General features: G+C 50.0%; 1 protein-coding gene across 1 annotated transcript in view; it reads left to right on the top strand.

Annotated features, from left to right (window-relative positions):
- Positions 1 to 19,128, top strand: part of LOC140396922 (deubiquitinase DESI2) — a 253,108-nt gene that overhangs the window by 194,857 nt on the left and 39,123 nt on the right. Inside the window, exon 4 of the mRNA XM_072485857.1 lies at positions 13,595 to 13,736. Within this exon, the coding sequence (XP_072341958.1) occupies positions 13,595 to 13,736 (142 nt within the window). The remainder of the gene's footprint in view (positions 1 to 13,594; positions 13,737 to 19,128) is intronic.

Raw genomic sequence — 19,128 nt, 5'->3', positions numbered from 1 at the left:
CCATGCTACGGTACTGCACAGGATGCAACTGCAGCGCGGTCGCCAGAAGAGGTCATATGACACACGGGCAACTGATCTTCCCGCCCTGGCCCCTGGAGACGAAGTCCGCATCCACCTACCAGAAGGTGGCTGGTCAGCACCTGCCGAAGTTCTCCGACGCGTGGCTCCCCGCTCGTTCCTGGTTCGCATGCCTGATGGATCCGTTCGTCGGCGCAATCGCCGGGCTCTTCGCCTGCTTCCACGCTCGCTACGAGACCTTACACCAACACCGTGCCCTCCTGGTGTTCCTGATTTTGACTTCGTGGAGCTGCCTGCTACCATGCCCCTTTCGTCATCGCCCGTGGCCAGGCCCATTCCTCAGCCGTTGGTTCCAGGCCTGCCCTTGAGGCGGTCAACCGGAATTCGTCACCCACCTACTAGACTGGACTTATGAGACTGTTTATACATTGAACTCATGCAACCACTTTGTCAATATGTTTATGTTCTTATCGTTACAGGAATTCGCTTTATTGTTCAACGTTTCCCCGTTCTTTGTTCATGGTACAACCTCGTTGTTATGTCACACCCGACATCGCCCCTTGTATATAGTTAAACCCCAAATACATGTACCCAACACTTCAGGTGGCACAGTGGTTAGCACTGCTGCCTCACAGCACCAAGAACCCAGCATCAACCCTGGCCCTAGTTCACTGTCCGTGTGGAGTTTACACATTCTCCCTGTGTCTGCATGGGTCTCACCCCACAACCCAAAAATGTACAGGGTAGGTGAATCGGCTATGATAAATTTCCCCTTAATTGGAAAAAAAAGAATTGGGGACTCTAAATTTATTTTAAAAAACTTTGGATCCTGAGAGATTGGGACACCCTTTTTAACAAATCACCCCATCAACATGGAACCCTCCTTCCCTGCCATTGACACAAAGTTCTACACGTAGGGAGCCCCACCCACGGTCACGGAACCCATCCCAATGGAAGCCCAGCCCCATCACTGTTCCCTGGCACTGGGCAGTGCCAGGGGGCTGTGTCAGGGTACTGCCCCAACAAATTCCTCTCTCCCCTGGGGGCTGTATTTAACTGTGCGGCCCCAATGGGTCCTGGTCAACAGTTCCCCGTTTTTCAAAAACTGTTGTGAACTGCACCAATGTCATACTGGCGGGGGTGGGGGAGACTTTCCACCATGGGGGAATGTTACAATGGGGAAGTCCATGAGTCATATTTATATGTCTTAAAATGGGGTTCCCCTTATTGCATGGAGGGAAAACCAAAGGTTGAATGATGGATGTTAGACCCCCTGGTATAACTGAAATGCAGTGTTTATTTTTTTGTAGGCACCTTGTGATCTCCTCAGTTATAGGGGAGCTGAGCAGCACCCACACCAATAAACTGCATTCTTTATGTAAGCCACCAGGAGGTCTATTTCATACATTTTTCAATCCATAACTTTGCTCCATCCAACAGTTGTCACGAGCGCACACAAAAACTCCTGCAAGGAATTTGAGGTTCAGCATGATTTTGAAAATTACCACAGGCTCTAATTTTGTCCCATCGACCATGCAGGCCCGTACCACAGCGAATCTCGTCATTTTCTCTGGAACTGTTTTCGGATCTTTCAACTCCACAGCTTGGCTGCTGGGCATATCAAAGTCCATGGGTGGCATTTGGTCTTGGGCATCTTCTTCAGGATGGATTCCTTTTTCATCCTTTCTTGCAGTTTTTCATAATAACATATGTTGCAATGCCGTTATTTGACTGGTTGGCTAATGTTACATTATTAGTTTGCAAGCAGCTTTAACACTTCATTCATTTTGCTGCAGACCAATTTATGTTCGTCACTCACCATTCCACATACAATCTGCTCTGCTTTGATATGTCTTAAACGCTGGACACCTTCTTCACAACACAGCCCATATTACCTGCTTGTTCCCCATGTGCCAACTCACGGTATAAGGTTAAGTAACTATGTATTTCTGGGGTGCAAAATTGACAACACCAGGTTAAAGTCCAACACGTTTGTTTCGAATCAGTAGCTTTCGTAGCGCAGCTGCTTCCTCACCTGACTTTTTACTGATAGACTGGGGCCGGATTCTCTCAGCCCACGCTGGGCCGGAGAATCGGCAGGCCTGGCGTGAATCGCGCAACGCCGCCCCGACGCTGGCGGAAAAGGCCTTTGGTGCTCCGCCAGCTGGCGCGGAAATGACATCTCCGGGCGGTGCATGCGCAGGAGCGTCAGCGGCCGCTGACGGCATTCCCGCGCATGCGCAGTGGAGGGAGTCTCTTCCGCCTCCGCCATGGTGGAGACCGTGGCGAAGGCGGAAGGAAAAGAGTGCCCCCACGGCACAGGCCCGCCCGTGGATCGGTGGGCCCCGATCGCAGGCCAGGCCACCGTGGGGGCACCCCCCGGGGCCAGATCGCTCCGCGCCCCCCCCCCCCCCCAGGACCCCGGAGCCCGTCCGCACCACCTTGTCCCGCCGGTAAGGTAGGTGGTTTAATCTACACCGGCGGGACAGGCATTTTAGCAGCGGGACTTCGGCCCATCCGGGCCGGAGAATCGCGCGGGGGGGCCCGCCAACCGGTGCGGCGCGATTCCCGCCCCCGCTGAATATCCGGTGCCGGAGAATTCGGCAACCGGCGGGGGCAGGATTCACACCAGCCCCCGGCGATTCTCCCACCCGGCGGGGGGTCGGAGAATCTCGCCCCTCATGTCTGCGCGCACTGCGACCGGCGCGATTGTGCACATGCGCGTTGGCTTCCCTCTCTGTGCCGGCCCGGACGCAACATGGCGTAGGGCTGCAGGGGCCGTCGCACAGAAAAAGAGGCCCCCAGCCCGAGAGACCGGCCCACTGATCGGTAGGCCCCCATCGCGGGCCAGGCCACAGCGGAGGCCCCCCCCCCCGCCCCCCCCAGGGTCGGGCCCGCCTCCCCTCCCCCCACCACCAGGGTGCCCCCAGAATGATGCACGCTGAGGTCCCGCAGTGCAAGACTACACGTGGACGGCGGCGGCGGGTCTCGGATTTCTTTTGCGTCCACCCGGCCCATCCCAGGCGGAGAATCGCCGGGGTCGGGGGGGGGGCGCGTAGAACGGCCTCCGACCGGCGCCGCGCCAACTGCGCCGGCGCTAATGGCGCTGATTCTCCGCTCTCTGGAGAATCGGCGGACCGGCATCGGGGCGGCGTTGCGCGATTCACGCCAGGCCTGCCGATTCCCCGGCCCAGCGTGGGCTGAGAGAATCCGGCCCCAGTCTATCAGCAAAAAGTCAGGTGAGGAAGCAGCTGCGCTCCGAAAGCTACTGATTCGAAACAAACCTGTTGGACTTTAACCTGGTGTTGTAAGACTTTCTTACTGTGCCCACCCCAGTCCATCGCCGGCATCTCCACATCATATCAGCATCAGTGTCAGTGCAGTGATTACTGAGAATGCATGTATCAGGATCAGTGTGTGATTACTGTGTGTTAATGCAAAATTGCAAGGCGGTGGTAGGGCTGCTTTGCTCAGTTGGCTTTGTGGCCAGCATGTGTATGAGGTTCACGGCAACAGCACAGGATATGACCCCTGTTGCAGCTGAGGTAGATTATAAGGGTCTGCCTCCTTTTCCTGACTATAGTTAAAAAAAAATAACAGCGCTTCGCCGCAGTTAGGGGAATAATTTCCAAGGACTTGCCTTCCAGCAGAGCTCAAGAAAAAGAAGAATCCAATCCTACAACAGGGGCGCGTTTCAGCGGACTGAAGTTAAAGTCTGCTGAGCGTCACGTTTAGCGGGGTGTTTTTCCGAGAAATATCTCACTCTACAACAGCATTTTGCTGCTTTTGTTTGGCCTTGGGGAGTTTCTCCTGCTGGCCTCGGGGAGTGATTTCCTGCTGATGAGCTTCAGTTTACAAGCCAGAAAGGCTCCTCGCAGATCGATGTGCCATTTTCCCACCCCACCCCACCCCCCAACTCCCCAGTTTCAGGACATCCCCAGCTTTTATGACGCCCCCCCCCTCACCCCCAATCTTGGAGATGCCCTCGGAAACACACTCTCGCCCTCCTCTACCTGGCAAGGCCTGACCCATGACAGTGCCATCCTGGCACCTGAGCACCCTGGCACTGCCAGCCTGGCACCCTGACAGTGAGCCTGGCAGTGCCACCCAGACATCCCACTGCTTAATAGCGAAACTGGCTTAATTTGTATCATCTCTCTTTATAACCTAACCTCTGAGGTCCAAATATCATTCTTGTAAACTTACGTTGCATTCCCACCAAGGCCAAAATATCCATCCTAAGGTATGGTACTCCTATCTGCTCACCGTACTCAAAGGACGCACTGCAAGGGCATAAGGCTTGTAATGCCAAGATGCCCAGATGCCAGTGAGCATGCCAGAGTGCCACCCTGCCCTGTCCCTTACCACCCAGGGGTCTCCAATGGCTGGTAAGGGACAGGGCAGGCTCTAGGTAAGGCTCATTTAAAGATTCAGATCTGTATCTCGGCCAGCGAGGTCACGATCCAGATTCCGCTGGGCAGACGATTTGGGTGACTCGCCCAGCACCTGGCCCAGAGCCCGATTTGGTACTGGCATACGATTCACCCATTGCACCCAGGATCTGCGCGGGCACAATTGTGTCGCTGAATCACTTCCCAGACCTAAGTATTTTGGAAAATTAAGATTAAAATATAAAATTTGAATAAAAGAAAATAGAGAAAGGAAATAAAAGGGAATTTATAATTGCAGCTGTCTATTTTGACCTGCAAATTAGCATATCAGTGGGATAATTCCGAAGTAAAGTAGATTAAGAGATTTCTTCCTTCAAAGATCCCTACATGCCCTCATCCTGATAGGAATGTAGGAACAGGAATAGGACATTCAGCTCCTCGAGCCTGTTCTGCCACTCAATCATGGCTGATCTGTGACCTAACTCCATGTGCCTGCCTTTGGCTCATATCCCTTAATGTCTTTGCTGAACAAAAAAATATCTTTCTCAGATTTAAAATTGACAACTGATTTAGCATTAATTGCTGTTTTGGGGAGAGAGCTCCAAACCTCCACCACCCTTTGTGAGTAGAAGCGATTCCTAACATCTCTCCTGAATTGTCTGGCCTGAATTTCCAGATGATGCCCGCTTGTTCTAGAACCCTGACCAGTGGAACAGTTTATTTTTATTTACCCTGTCTTTTCCTGTTAATATCTTGAAGACTTTGATCAGATCATCCCTTCACTTTATCAATTCTAGAGAAACTGGCTTAATTTGTATAATCTCTCTTTATAACCTAACCCCTGAGGTCCAAATATCATTCTTGTAAACCTACGTTGAAGTCCCTCCAAGACCAAAATTTCCATCCTAAGGTATGGCACTCCTATCTGCTCACCGTACTTCAAGTAGTGTCTAACCCAGGTTTTGTAAAGCTGCAGCATAACATCTGCATCCTCATACTCCATGTTAGGAGGGATCCTCATCCTGAACACTGCAGGGTCAGTGTAAAGCTGTCTCATTTTGACTTTGGTGATGCAAATCCACTCCAAAGACCCCTTTAATTCATTCACATAAGCCTTGCTGTACAAGTTCCAGAAATGGTACCACAAAATTGGATTGCCATGTAAATAGCAACCACTGGGTAACTTCTGATTATCATTCACTCTAACATTATTGTATATTTGATTAATGAACTATCACTTATTATGGCACTTTTCTTGACAGAATAATACAGTGCACTATGCAGAATCTGTGTTTTATGCTTCAAGAAATTAAAAACATTTGCAAGAAAGAAGCTGCTTTGACTAACCTCAAAAGGCCTGAAAGCATTTCACAGCGACAGTTACTTATGAAGTGCAGCCACTGACGTTACGTAATCAAACTCTGCAACAAGACCCCACAAAGGCAGTGTAATCAATGATCAGTCAATCCGTTTTGGGGATGAGGGATGAATGTTGTCCAAGATATAGGAAAAAATCCTCTGTACTTTGAGGAATACCATGAGATCTTCCACATTCACTTGAACAAGCAGGCAGGTCCTCGGTCTAATATAAACAGAATTACAGAATGGTTGCAGTACAGGAGGAGGCCATTCAACCTATCACATCTGCACCGGCTATCTGAATGATCAATTCACTGAGTGCCATTTTCCCACCTTCTCCCCTAACCCTGCACCTTTTCAGATAATTATATATCATTAAAAGATTTCATGGCACCTTTCTAAATCTCAGGGCATCCCAGACCTATAAAGTATAGTCACTGTTGTAATGTCAGAAATGTGGTAGCTGATCTGCAGCTGTAACAATCTCCCAGAAACACCAACTTGATAGTGTCCTGATAATCTGTGATGTTAACTGAAGGATCAATTTTGTGACAATTGCTCAATACAGCACTTACCATCATAGAATCACTAGAGTACAGAAGGAGGCCATTCGGCACACCCAGTCTGAAAGAGCACCCTACCTAGGCCCACACCCTACCCTATCCTCATAACCCAGTGACCCCCACCTAACCTTTTGGACACTAATGGGGAAATTTAGCATGGCCAATACACCTAACCTGCACATCTTTGGACTGAGGGAGGAAACTGGAGCACCCAGAGGAAACCAACACGGACACTGGGAGAACGTGCAAACTCCACACAGACAGTCACCCCAGGCTGAAATTGAACCCGGGTCCCTGGCACTGTGAGGCAACAGTGCTAACCACCGTGCTACCTCCTTAAATGTCATTTTATATTGAAATTTCATGTTGGGGTTTGAATCCAAAGCCTTCTGACTCGCTGTTGTCAGCTATAACTAGGTTCGTAGCAACCTTGCCTCTGAATCACAAGGGCCAAATGGCCTACTCTTGCTCCTATATTCTCGGCCCAATCCCAATCCAGAGCTTGAGCACAAAAATCAAGGCTGATGCTCCAGTGCCGTGCTGAGGGAGTGCTGCATTGTCAGAGGTGCAACCTTGTGAATGAGAGGTTAAATTGAGGCTTTGCCAGGTTGATTGGATACACAAGATCCCATGGCGCTACTCTGAAAAAGAGCAGGTTGGTGCCCTGGCCAATGTTTATCCCTCTGTTAGCATCACCAAAACAGATTATCTGCCCAATGTCACATTGCTTGTGGGAGATTGCTGTGCACAAATTGGCTGCCATCATTTCTACATTACCTGGGTGACTACAGTACTTGATTGGTTCTAAAGTGCTTTGTGATATCCAGTGGCTGTGAAAAGTGTTATGTAAGCACTAGTCTTTCGTTTTTGCTGTTAATGCAAACCTTAATTCCCATTGATATAAATTCAGTTTCCAAACTTTTTTACTGACTGGACTCCAAACTAATCAGAGTCTGAAAGCACATTGCTCAACTCTTATAAACTCTATATATGGAGGTCCATTCAAAGATGCCTGTGTTTTATTTACATTGACCGTTAGTACTTTACTCCCCTGACACTGGTCTCATATTTATGCATAGCTCTATGATGCACTATCAATTATGACGAGACGCGAGTAGAGAGTAATCGAGGCTTTATTAAGTAGAGATGTGTTGCCTCCTACAGCTTCTGCCAAAATGGCTGCAGCTCGGTGAGCACACACATTTATACTCCGCCTACTGGGCGGAGCCAGCAGGCAGGGATCTACTCCTGTACCTGTAGTACAGGAGCCTTACTGTATTACTTCTCATATACGTCATATATACAAACAGTGGTGACTACCACATTCACCCCCTGTTAAAAAAGAGTCCAGCGGGGTTGGTGGAAAACTATTTACATGTATGTGAGCATTTGTAAATTGTACAGTTTGGGGAAAAGTTCACAAATTTAGCCGGTCGGGTGCCTTGATCCTCCGTTGTGAGCGCCGCAGTCCCGGTGGAGATGCAGGTGCCGGCTTGTTCGCCGGTGACCAAGTCCTCATCTTCATCCCCGGGTGGATCCAATGGGAGGACGGATCGTCCTGGAGCGGGGGCTGTGGTGAGGTGCACTGGGGGGAGGATGGGTGCGCCGGTGCAGTTGGAGGGGGGGGGGGGCAGCTGGTGCCAGGTCCCTGAGGGAGACGGTGTCTTGGTGGCCGTCGGGGTACGCCGCGTACTGCGGGTTTGCATGGAGTAGCTGTACCCTCTCAACCAACAGGGGCAGCACGGTAGCATTGTGGATAGCACAATTGCTTCACAGCTCCAGGGTCCCAGGTTCGATTCCCGGCTTGGCTCACTGTCTGTGCGGAGTCTGCACATTCTCCCCGTGTGTGCGTAGGTTTCCTCTGGGTGCTCCGGTTTCCTCCCACAATCCAAAGATGTGCGGGTTAAGTGGATTGGCCCTGATAAATTGCCCTTAGTGTCCAAATTTGCCCTTAGTGTTGGGTGGGGTTACTGGGTTATGGAGATTAGGTGGGGTTATTGGGTTATGGGGATAGGGTGGAGGTGTGGACCTTGGGTAGGATGCTCTTTCCAAGAGCCGGTGCAGACTCGATGGGCCGAATGGCCTCCTTCTGCACTGTAAATTCTATGTAAAAACGGGTCCGCCTTGTGGAGCCACACATGCTTGCGGAGGAGAATGGGTCCTGGAGCTGCCAGCCACGTTGGGAGCGAAACCCCGGAAGTGGACTTCCTGGGGAAGGCAAGGAGACGTTAATGGGGGGTTGCATTAGTCGCAGTGCAAAGTAGCGACTGGATGGAGTGGAGCGCATCGGGGAGGACCTCCTGCCAGCAGGGAGACCGGGAGATTTTTAGACCGCAGGGCCAGCAGGACGGCCTTCCAGACCGTCCCATTCTCCCTCTCCATCTGCCCATTTCCCCGGGGGTTGTAGCTGGTCATCCTGCTCGAGGCAATGCCCTTGCTGAGCAGGAATTGACGCAGCTCATCACTCATAAAGGAGGATCCCAGGACGCTGTGGACGTAAGCGGGGAAACCGAACAGAGTGAAGATGCTATTGAGTGCTTTGATGACTGTGGCAGACGTCATATCGGGGCATGGAATGGTGAAGGGGAATCTGGAGTATTCGTCGACCACATTAAGGAAGTACGTGTTTCGGTCGGAGGAGGGGAGGGGCCCTTTGAAATCCATGCTGAGACGTTCAAAGAGACAGGAGGCCTTCACCAGGTGCACTCAGTCTGGCCAGTGGAAGTGCGGTTTGCACTCCGCGCAGACCTGGCAATCTTTGGTGACCCCCCTGACTTCCGCAATGGAGTAGGGTAGGTTGCGGGCCTTTATGAAGTGAAAGAACTGGGTGACCCCTGGGTGACAGAGAGCGTCGTGTAGGGTCCGGAGTCGGTCCACTTGTGCGCTGGCACATGTACCTCGGAATAGGGCATCGGGGGGCTCGTTGAGCTTCCCCGGGCGATACAAAATCTCGTAATTGTAGGTGGAGAGCTCGATCCTCCACCTCAAGATGTTATCATTTTTGATCTTGCCCCACTATGTGTTATTGAACATGAAGGCAACCGAACGTTGGTCAGTGAGGAGAGTGTATCTCCTGCTGGCCAGGTAATGCCTCCAATGCCGCACAGCTTCCACGACGGCTTGGGCCTCCTTTTCAACGAAGGAGTGCCGAATTTCAGACGCATGGAGGGTGCGGGAAAAGAATACCACAGGCCTGCCTGCCTGGTTGAGGGTGGCGGCCAGAGCGACGTCTGATGCATCGCTCTCGACTTGAAAGGGGAGGATCTCGTTGCCATGTGCATCGCGGCCTTGGCAATGTCGGCCTTGATACGGTTGAAGGCCTGGTGAGCCTCGGCCGTCAGGGGGAAAACTGTGGAGTGAATGAGTGGGCGTGCCTTGTCCGCATAGTTAGGGACCCACTGGGCATAGTATGAGAAGAACCCCAGGCATCGTTTGAAAGCCTTGGGGCAGTGGGGGAGGGGAAGTTCCATGAGGAGGCGCATGCGGTCGGGATCGGGCCCTAGAACTCCATTTTGCACCACATAGCCAAGGATGGCTAAGCGGATGGTGCTGAACACACACTTCTCCTTGTTATACGTTCGGTTCAGGAGTTTGGCGGTGTGGAAAAATTTGAAAAGGTTAGCGTCGTGGTCCTGCTGGTCGTGGCCGCTGATGGTGACGTTATCGAGATACGGGAAGGTGGTCCGCAGTCCGTACCGGTTAACCATTCGGTCCATCTCCCGTTGGAAGACCGAGACCCCATTAGTGACGCCGAAGGGAACCCTAAGGAAGTGGTAAAGGCGGCTGTCTGCTTTGAAAGCAGTGTATTGGCGGTCCGCCTTGCGGATGGGGAGCTGGTGGTAGGCAGATTTCAGGTACACTGTAGAGAAGACCCGGTACTGTGCAATCTGATTGACCATATTGACCATATTGACCAAGAGCCGGTGCAGACTCGATGGGCCGAATGGCCTCCTTCTGCAGTGTAAATTCTATGATAATCTATGATATCAGATATGCGTGGGAGGGGGTACGCGTCGAGCTGCGTGTACCGATTGATGGTCTGATTTTAGTCAATGACCATCCTGTGTTTCTCCCCAGTCTTTACAGCTACCACTTGGGCTCTCCAGGGGCTGTTGCTGGCCTCAATGATGCCTTCTCGCAGTAGCCACTGGACCTCCGACCTGATGAAGGTCCTGTCATGGGCACTGTACCGTCTGCTCCTGGTGGCGACGGGATTGCAATCCGGGGTGAGGTTTGGAAACAGGGAAGGTGGATCGACCTTAAGGGTCGTGAGGCCGCATACAGTAAGGGGTTTTAGGGGCCCGCCGAATTTCAGAGTTAGACTTTGGAGGTTGCTCTAGAAGTCCAGGTCCAGTAGCAAGGCAGCGCAGAGGTTGGGGAGGACGTAGAGTTGTAAGTTGCTGAACTCTACGCCCTGGACGGTGAGAGTGGTGGTGCAGTAACCCCGGATCTCCACGGAGTGGGATCCGGAGGCCAGGGAGATTCATTGGGTAATGGGGTGTACCGCGAGGAACCAGCAAAATCAGGGTGGATGAAGCTCTCCATGCTCCCGGAGTCGAGAAGGCAAGGTGTCTTGTGGCCATCGTGCTTCACCGTCGTTGTCACGGTTGCGAGGTTGTGTGGCCGGGACTGGTCAAGCGTGATGGAGGTGAGCTGCGGCTGGTGTTGGTGGGCCCGGGCCAGTCGGCGGGGGTTGCGGGCGATGAGCGGCCCGATGAGGTGCCCGACAAGCAGGGGTCCTAAGGCGCCATCCAAAATGGCATTAAAGGTGGCGGCGCCCACGGGCCGCACGCGGTCTGATGGAGGGAAGATGGCGGCGCCCATGGGCCGCACGTGTTCTGATACAAGGAAGATGGCAGCGCCCACGGGCCGCACGTGGATTGTGGGGATGAAAATGGCGGCACCCATGGGTCACATGTGGGGGTTGCAGGAACAATGGGGCTGGTTACAGCGGTGATCGACCGGGCCTGGCACACCGCAGCGAAATGTCCTTTCTTCCCGCAGGCCTTGCAGATTGCGCTCCACGCCGGGCAGCGCTGCCGGGGGTGCTTTGTCTGCCCGCAGAAATAGCACTTGGGCCCCCCCCGGGGTTGATTGGCTGCCGCGCGGCGCAGGCTTGGGATTGGCTGGGGGTGGTCGCTGGTGGGGTCCACGATGTCCAGGAGGGGGACGCCGTGCGGTCGGGGGTGTACGCTTGTACATTACGGGAGGCTACCGTTAGTGAGGTCGCGAGTTTTTTGATCACCGTGAGGTCGAGCGTACCCCCTTCTAAGAGGCGCTGGCAGATTTACGCCGACCCTATGCCCGTAATGAAAGCGTCCCTGATTAGGAGTTCAGAATGTTCAACGGCCGAAACTGCCTGGCAATCACAGTTCCTCACCAATTACTCACCGGGGAGTTGTTACCGCGTGGACAGAAGGTGCCTGGCGTAGAGTTTGTTGATCGGCCGGATGTAGTTTTCTTTCAGAAGTGCCATGGCCTCAGTGTAGTTGGGCACGTCCCGGATAAGGGGAAAAATATCGGAGCTCAACCGTGTGTACAGGATCTGAGTTTCGGTGCTTCTGAGGGTTGTTCTGTCGCAGATCCGATGTAGGCTTCAAAGCAAGCTAGCCAGTGGTCGAAGGCCGATGTGGCGTTGTCTGCTTGAGGGTGCAGCTGCAGGCGATCTGGCTTGATGCGTAGGTCCATCGCTGTAAAATCTCTGCTTAATAAATTTATGCACTATCAATTACGACGAGACGAGAGTCGAGAGTAATCGAGGCTTTATTAAGCAGAGATGTGTAGCCTCCTGCAGCTGCTGCCGAAATGACTGCAGCTCGGTGAGCAAACACATTTATACTCCGCCTATTGGGCGGAGCCAACAGGCAGGGATCTACCCCTGTACCTGTAGTACAGGAGCCTTACCGTATTATTTCTCATATACGTCATATATACAAACAGTGGTGACTACTACACTCTACTTGTAGCATACTGCACATTACCAAATAAACACTGTAACTGCCCTGTCATCACCTTCTGTAAAATAAAATAACCCAGTACATGTTCAGAGTTAATTCTTCTGGTCTGTGCAGCATAGTGCCAAACTGATTAGCGCATTTAACAAGTGGCCCATCACACAGCCGTTCATTTGAATTGCCACAAAGGCATTTAATGAGCAAATCCAGGAACATAACAGCTCCTTTTAGAAAAAGCTTCAGACTGCAAACTTCCAGTTAAGAATGGAGCAAGGCGAGACTCTGTAACCAAAGTCATTAATGCTCCCAATCATGGTTATGGACTGACCTGATTAACACAAGACCCCTGTATGCTTCACCTAATGCCGGTGTTATGTACTTACATTGTGTCCCTAGTGTTGCCCTATTCTGTATTTTCTTTTATTTTATTTTCATGTACTTAATAATCTGTTTAGCTGCTCGCAGAAGAATACTTTTCACTGTACCTTGGTACACGTGACAATAAACAAATCCAATCTCATCCAATTTTACCCAAGTGGTGATGGAATATGAGGAGTATTAGCAGCATCCGTCACCAAGAGATTAGAAATGCAGTCTTTGTTGATGAGCATCCAATGATCATGCTGGGTAATGCATGTAGCTTTAATGAGGACTGAATGAGACTGAACTGTGGTACTCTTGTTATTATGAGACATCTGAACAGGTAGTAGATTAGTCATGATCGTATTGAATGGTGGAGCAGGCTGGAAGGGCCTATTTCTTAACTAGGGCCCACATCTAAAACACATGTGAAGTCGCCTGAGTCAGGACAGATGGGAGAGAGATATCCTGTGGTTCTTTCTTATGGTGGTTATACCTGTCAGTTGTGCTTTGGAAACCGTTGTTTGAACCGAAAAAAAAGTCTTAAGGGACTTAAGAGTCGAGAGAGGAGGAAATTGGGAAAAGACAGGCAAGGGCTGGAGGCAGAAAAAGATGGCGGGCACATTGGTTTCATAGCTCGGCATCTATCCCAAATATAAGAAATGTAATGTGAGTTTAAAAAAAAATAGGTATCTTGGGAAAACTCAAAGCTACTGATTTAGAGTGTCACAGAAATGTACTGAATCATGATAGTGCCAGCTTTATGATACATAATGCCATGTATTAAATATGCAAAATGACTTAGTCTAATGGTGGTAATCTATAAATACATGGTAGGATATCTTTACTGTCATGTACAGCCTATCTTCTGACTCACATGAGCAATGCCAATGGGAGATCTGCACGCACCAAATATATTTCTGAAAACAAAATTATTGTTTTTATTCAGAGAGGCCATCGCTCTTGGCACGACAGACTTCACAGAAGAAGATGTCGACAAAATTATCGAAGAGCTTGGGAAGGAATTCAAGGGCAATGCCTACCATCTCATGCACAAGAACTGTAACCACTTCTCTGCGGGCCTGGCAGAGGTATGATAACATGAGGCTTGTTAATGTACTCAGCACTGCAGTGTGATAAAATATGAATCTGCACTTGAAGCAATTAATATATATTAATTTATTCATAATAAAACAACAAGAAGTAATGTCAACATTCCTTTGTGAATTGTGGAATGGTTTTAATTTATGTTTCATGACACTGTGAAATGAATATATTCTTATCTGTTTTGCATTAAAATACATTTTGCATGCCAGAACCATTGATCCAAGTATGGTTAGGTGTATATATTACGTAAGTGAATAGGATATCAGGCTCCATCCCTGGCTGACCCTAGTTTCCCTTCCCTGGGTAAGGAATAAAACTGGAGGTGCTTTGGGTGTTTAGACAAGTTCAATTAATTGCCAAGCTCATTAGAGCACACACATACTATGGCTGGAATATTCCGGCTGTTCACTGGCGGTGGCGGGATTCTCTGGTACTGCCAGTAGTGCACCCTCGCCCACTGGTTTCCCGGTGGTGTACAGTGACTTTGATGGGAAATCCCATTGACAGTGTTGGGAACAGAGAATCCTGCTGCCAGTGAACAGCGCACTGCCTGCTGCTGTCAACCCCCATGTGGCTGGGGGTTGGAGAATCCAGTCTAATGCCTACCATCTTGTTTCCTCAAAAGTGCTGGCTTGTAATCGGTGTCGTTGTACTTCAGAGACAACAAATTATTTTGCAATCACTTCCCTCTTCCACTATTAGTCAGCCATTGTACAGTCGTTCCTGTAATGCAATATTGTGCTTGTTCTTCAGTGCCAATTCTGACCTTTGCTGTCAGCCCACTCTAAGTTTTTCAGAAATGGAAATAAGGGTCTGGATTCTCTGGCGGCCCAGTTGCGTGTTTCTGGGTGGCGTACCATTCACTGGTGGCGGGATTCTCTACTTCCACTGATTGTCAATGGGATTTCCCATTGATGCCACCCCCCCTGCACCCCCCCCTCCCCCCCCCCCCCCCCCCCCCAATGGGTGGGGATGTACTTCCAGCAAGAACAGAGAATCCCAACGCAGGAGAATTCCAGCCAAGGTGGGTTGTTTTTCATTGTAATGCATACCGGAAGCGAGGCGTGGGGGAGAGAGGGATCAGGAGAGGGGAGGATTATTCAATGTGATGAATTCTACGCCGGTGGGATCTTCCGTTCCGCGGCAGAACACCCTCGCTCTTACCGCCAGCCATTGGCATGTTGGACGCCTTCAACCTGTTTGGCTGCATTATGAATGCACCTTCCTTGGTCATCAAGTCCTTGGGTGGGACTAGAACCCTGAGCTTCTGACTCAAAGGAGCGCTACGCACTGTGCCACAAGATCTCCATTCTGTCATCGAAGGATTTCTTAAATCATTGTATTTGTTCAAATGGTTTGACAATAGTTTCTTGAAATAAACGGTGTACTTGACCATCTTGAATCTAAAGCTATCACTTGTACTTGTCGGAGTTTAACAGAGCCCAGGTCTAATAAGTAACTATAATTGGGGTAGATTGTTTACTGAAATCTATCTAAAGTTCCTACTATATCTTCAATTTCTCAAATGACAGAAAGTGTCAGAAACTTAATTAGATTTACACAGGTTAAAACAAGTAATCACATTTATAGAAACAAAGATATTTCATCAATTCAAATAACACCTTCAAAACTTAGATCTGGAAAGTGTTTAACCTTGAATGAAACCATCTCATTCTCTCACATGTATTTAATCCCAGTGATCAAATATTGGCAGTGGATTCAACAAACATCCAATAAGCGTACAAAAGATTTTTTTCAAATAATTTTTTGTGCTATTTGTGAAGTATTCATAAAGAATTATAATTGATGGAATTCCAGACATTAAGATTTGCATGTTTCAAAGTCAGACCCTGTATCATGTTTGCTATATTATAGTTTCCATCGGAAAAACGTCAAGAATGAAAACGGGATTTTTTTTTTCTCCATTGCGTACAGGATTAACATTCCTCAGAAGATATAAAGAAATCATGCCAAATTATGGCATGTGCTTACTGGAGATTAGATGGGTGAGCCAGCACACTCTTAAACAGGACCCATGCTCACAAATTAACCTGCTTGGCTGAGTTTATTTTGATAATATCATTGGGGTAATTATCTGAGGTTGGTGGACAAGTTGTACATGAGGAAATCTCAGGAACGTGTCTACAGTTTTCATGTTCACATGATTGTACTTCACGTGAAAGTCAATACAGTGAACATTAACAGGCCACAATATACTACATATTTATATTTTGGGCCATATGATGGTGTAGTGGGCTGGCAATCCAGAGGCCCAGGATAATACTGGGGATAGGGGTTCAAACCCCACACAGCTGCTGGTGGAACTTAAATTCAATGAATAAATTAGAATATAAAGCTTGTCTCAGTAACGGTGACCATGAAAGTTATTATCAATTGTTGTAAAAACCCCTCTGAAAAATGAAATGAAATGAAAATGAAAATGAAAATCACTTATTGTCATAAGTAGGCTTCAAATTAAGTTACTGTGAAAAGCCCCTAGTCGCCACATTCCGGCACCTGTTCGGGGAGGCTGTTACGGGAATGGTTCACGAATGTCCTTTAGGGAAGGAAAAATAATTTGCTGACTTTACCTGGTGTAAAGCCCATCAAAGCCCATAAGGGCTTGCACCTACATTGTATTAGATTCTCCTCCTACACATTGGATTACGAGCTCCCCAGGTGATTAGGGGGCAGAGCTTCCTCCCAATTGGAGGATCCCCCACAGGATATAAACCCTGGCTTGGGAGCAGGTTGGGGAAGAGGGGTGTGAAGAGCGAGGGAGTATTGTATTGAGGAGTAGTAGAATAAGCCTAGTTGTATCCTATCTGTCTGGCTATGTGTGGAGTCCTTACCTTCGGTCACAACACCTGGCCAACATGCGACTCCAAACCCACAGCAAACGTGGTTGACTCTTAGCTTCCCCCTGAAAAGACCCAACAGGCCCCTCAGTTGGCCCCTGAAATGGCCCAGCGACGGCGTTCATGAGGCGCGAACACTTAGCCTCAATATCGGAGAATCTCGCCCGTAGTATATTGTGGATTAGGAGTAATTCAAGGGAAACAAATGCTGATCTTGCCAACGATGCCCACATCCCATGAGCCAATAAAGAAAATAAATGTATACACATTAATTCTAGATATCACTGCTGCCACCTTGGAATTAATCTTTTCAAACAGTATAATCGCTCTGTTTTAACCAGTTTTTCTTTCATTCTTACAGTACAGCTAAATCATTTCCTAATTTCTCTGTTTTCTGTCCTTTTTCAACCTGATGATGAGAATAAAAGAATGCGGGCGAGTTGGATTGAATCATGATTACTGTTTCCATCTTTCGGCAATGCTAATGATAGTTTTTAAATTTCTAATTTAATTTGTTTCTCTGAGTATCCTTTCCCTTGTTGAAATGGGCTGCGGTGTGTTTCCCAAACCCCGGTTTATGAGGTTCAGTGTTAACAACAATCCCACAACAAATTCTTTTTAAGGTGAAACAAAACTACAATTTATTAACATTTAAAACCCAAGTGGCGGATCGCACCCACAGCAAACAAGGTAGAAAGGCAGAGAAAGGAATTGTTACAAATTGCAAGTTACTTTAAAAAAATGAACAAGATTTGGAATTCCTGGACTTGGTCCTAGAAACTCAGTTGAGGCAGTTGAAGATGTAGCAAAGTATTCTTTACTCCAGGAATTAGTTCACTCTGTGGTTGAAAGACATGCAACAAATTCTCCATTCCTGAGACTTACGTGTTGACACCGGCACAGGATTCGTGGAGTTCTACGACAGCAAAACAGGCGCCTCACCTGGACCGATTCTGCTACTGTTAAGGGGCTGGCACCAGCGCCATGTGGAACTCAATCGATTCTAATGAGAAATGGAGCCAGATTTGCCAGATTTACGATTGACACTCAGGAGGCTGACAAGCTGCAGCTGCATGTACACACTTCACTCCTCACACACACCATCCCAGCCAACAAGTTGGCAGCAAGGAGAGTGGCACCCCGTTTACGGATGCCAAATTTGAGACCTGCCAGACACCATGGAGGTGAGGTGGGTGAACCTGTACCCTAGCCCAGGAAGAAGGCTGCCAGCCGCCACCGTTTGCTGTGAATGGGCACAGGGGGAAGAGGCGGTCAGTGTCATCAGCAACACTGTCCGGACCGGCCAGCAGTGCCGTAAAAACACTGCACAACCTCCTCAGGGTGGTCAGGGTGAGTAGGCAGCATTGTGCCCCTGGCGCCAACCCCAGTCCTACATACCTGTAACCCTACCACCCCCATGCGGAGGGTGGCCGAACTGCCACCCTCACAACAGAGTGGCACCCACACCGGCCGCCATGGCTGGGTGCCCTGGCCACTGAAGCCACTGCATCCGTTGGATTGCGTAACACTGTGTGTTTCCTTTGTCACACCCCCCACCCCCACCCCCGACTGCCCAGGAGAATACCGCCCATAACCGCCGGGAGCGGGAGAAATCTAGACTTGCGGCCCCTCACCGTGGCAGAGCAGCGGCCTCTGGATGTGTATGGTGGACCCGAGGAAAGGGCAGTCGCCTGGGTGGAGATTGACATCAGGCGCGAAAGTGAGACCCCGCTGAGTTACGATTCCCCCTGACATGTGTGTCACCCCCCTACACCGCCCCCACACCACCCTCACGCCCACACCACACTCACACCACCCTCACACCCACAACACCACCACAACCCCGGTCCAGCACCACCACCACCCTTACTTCCCCCTCCAAGCACACCCCCGTCCACACTTTCCAACACACTCCCACTGCTCCCCCAGACTGCAGACTAATCATGCGTCTTGTCTTGTCTTATGTCTTGCAGGACCTGCTGGTGATGGGGTGGGCCTTCTGGTGTCTCCTGCCCCCTGATCCCAGCCACAGCCACAACCCCAGATACCGACCAGCGACGATGACACCGTAATGGACCTGAGTCAGCAACCTGAGAGGCAGGACACCCTGGAGCCCAAGACCGGGGATGACACTGATTTCCAGTAACAGTGTCTCCAACAACCTCCACCATCCCAGGGACACTCACCTTGGCTGGGCACTTTAGTGAAGTGGCTCCTGGGACACAATCTGGTGCGCACCACTCAAATGCTCCGATACAGCAGGTGGAAGTAGGAACTCCCGAGGGGGTGGACGGTCGGAGGGCAGATCGACCCCAGGGATTAGCTGCATCTATACGGATTTCGAACGGACAGTCCCATCAATTGTGGAGAAGCTGGCGCAGAGCCAGGGACGACACGAGGGGTTGTCGGCGAGCATCCAGCACCTGCAGGCACAGGTGGGGGAGTCCAACCGCGTGCAGGAGCAAGAGTTGAGCCAAGGCCCAGGATGGGGCTGCCCTCTCACAGGCAGCCATGTGCC

The sequence above is a fragment of the Scyliorhinus torazame genome, chromosome 2, assembly GCF_047496885.1.
Source record: "Scyliorhinus torazame isolate Kashiwa2021f chromosome 2, sScyTor2.1, whole genome shotgun sequence".
Taxonomy (NCBI): domain Eukaryota; kingdom Metazoa; phylum Chordata; class Chondrichthyes; order Carcharhiniformes; family Scyliorhinidae; genus Scyliorhinus; species Scyliorhinus torazame.
Note: the sequence above shows the minus strand (reverse complement) of the source record. Positions and strands in the feature narration are given on the sequence as shown.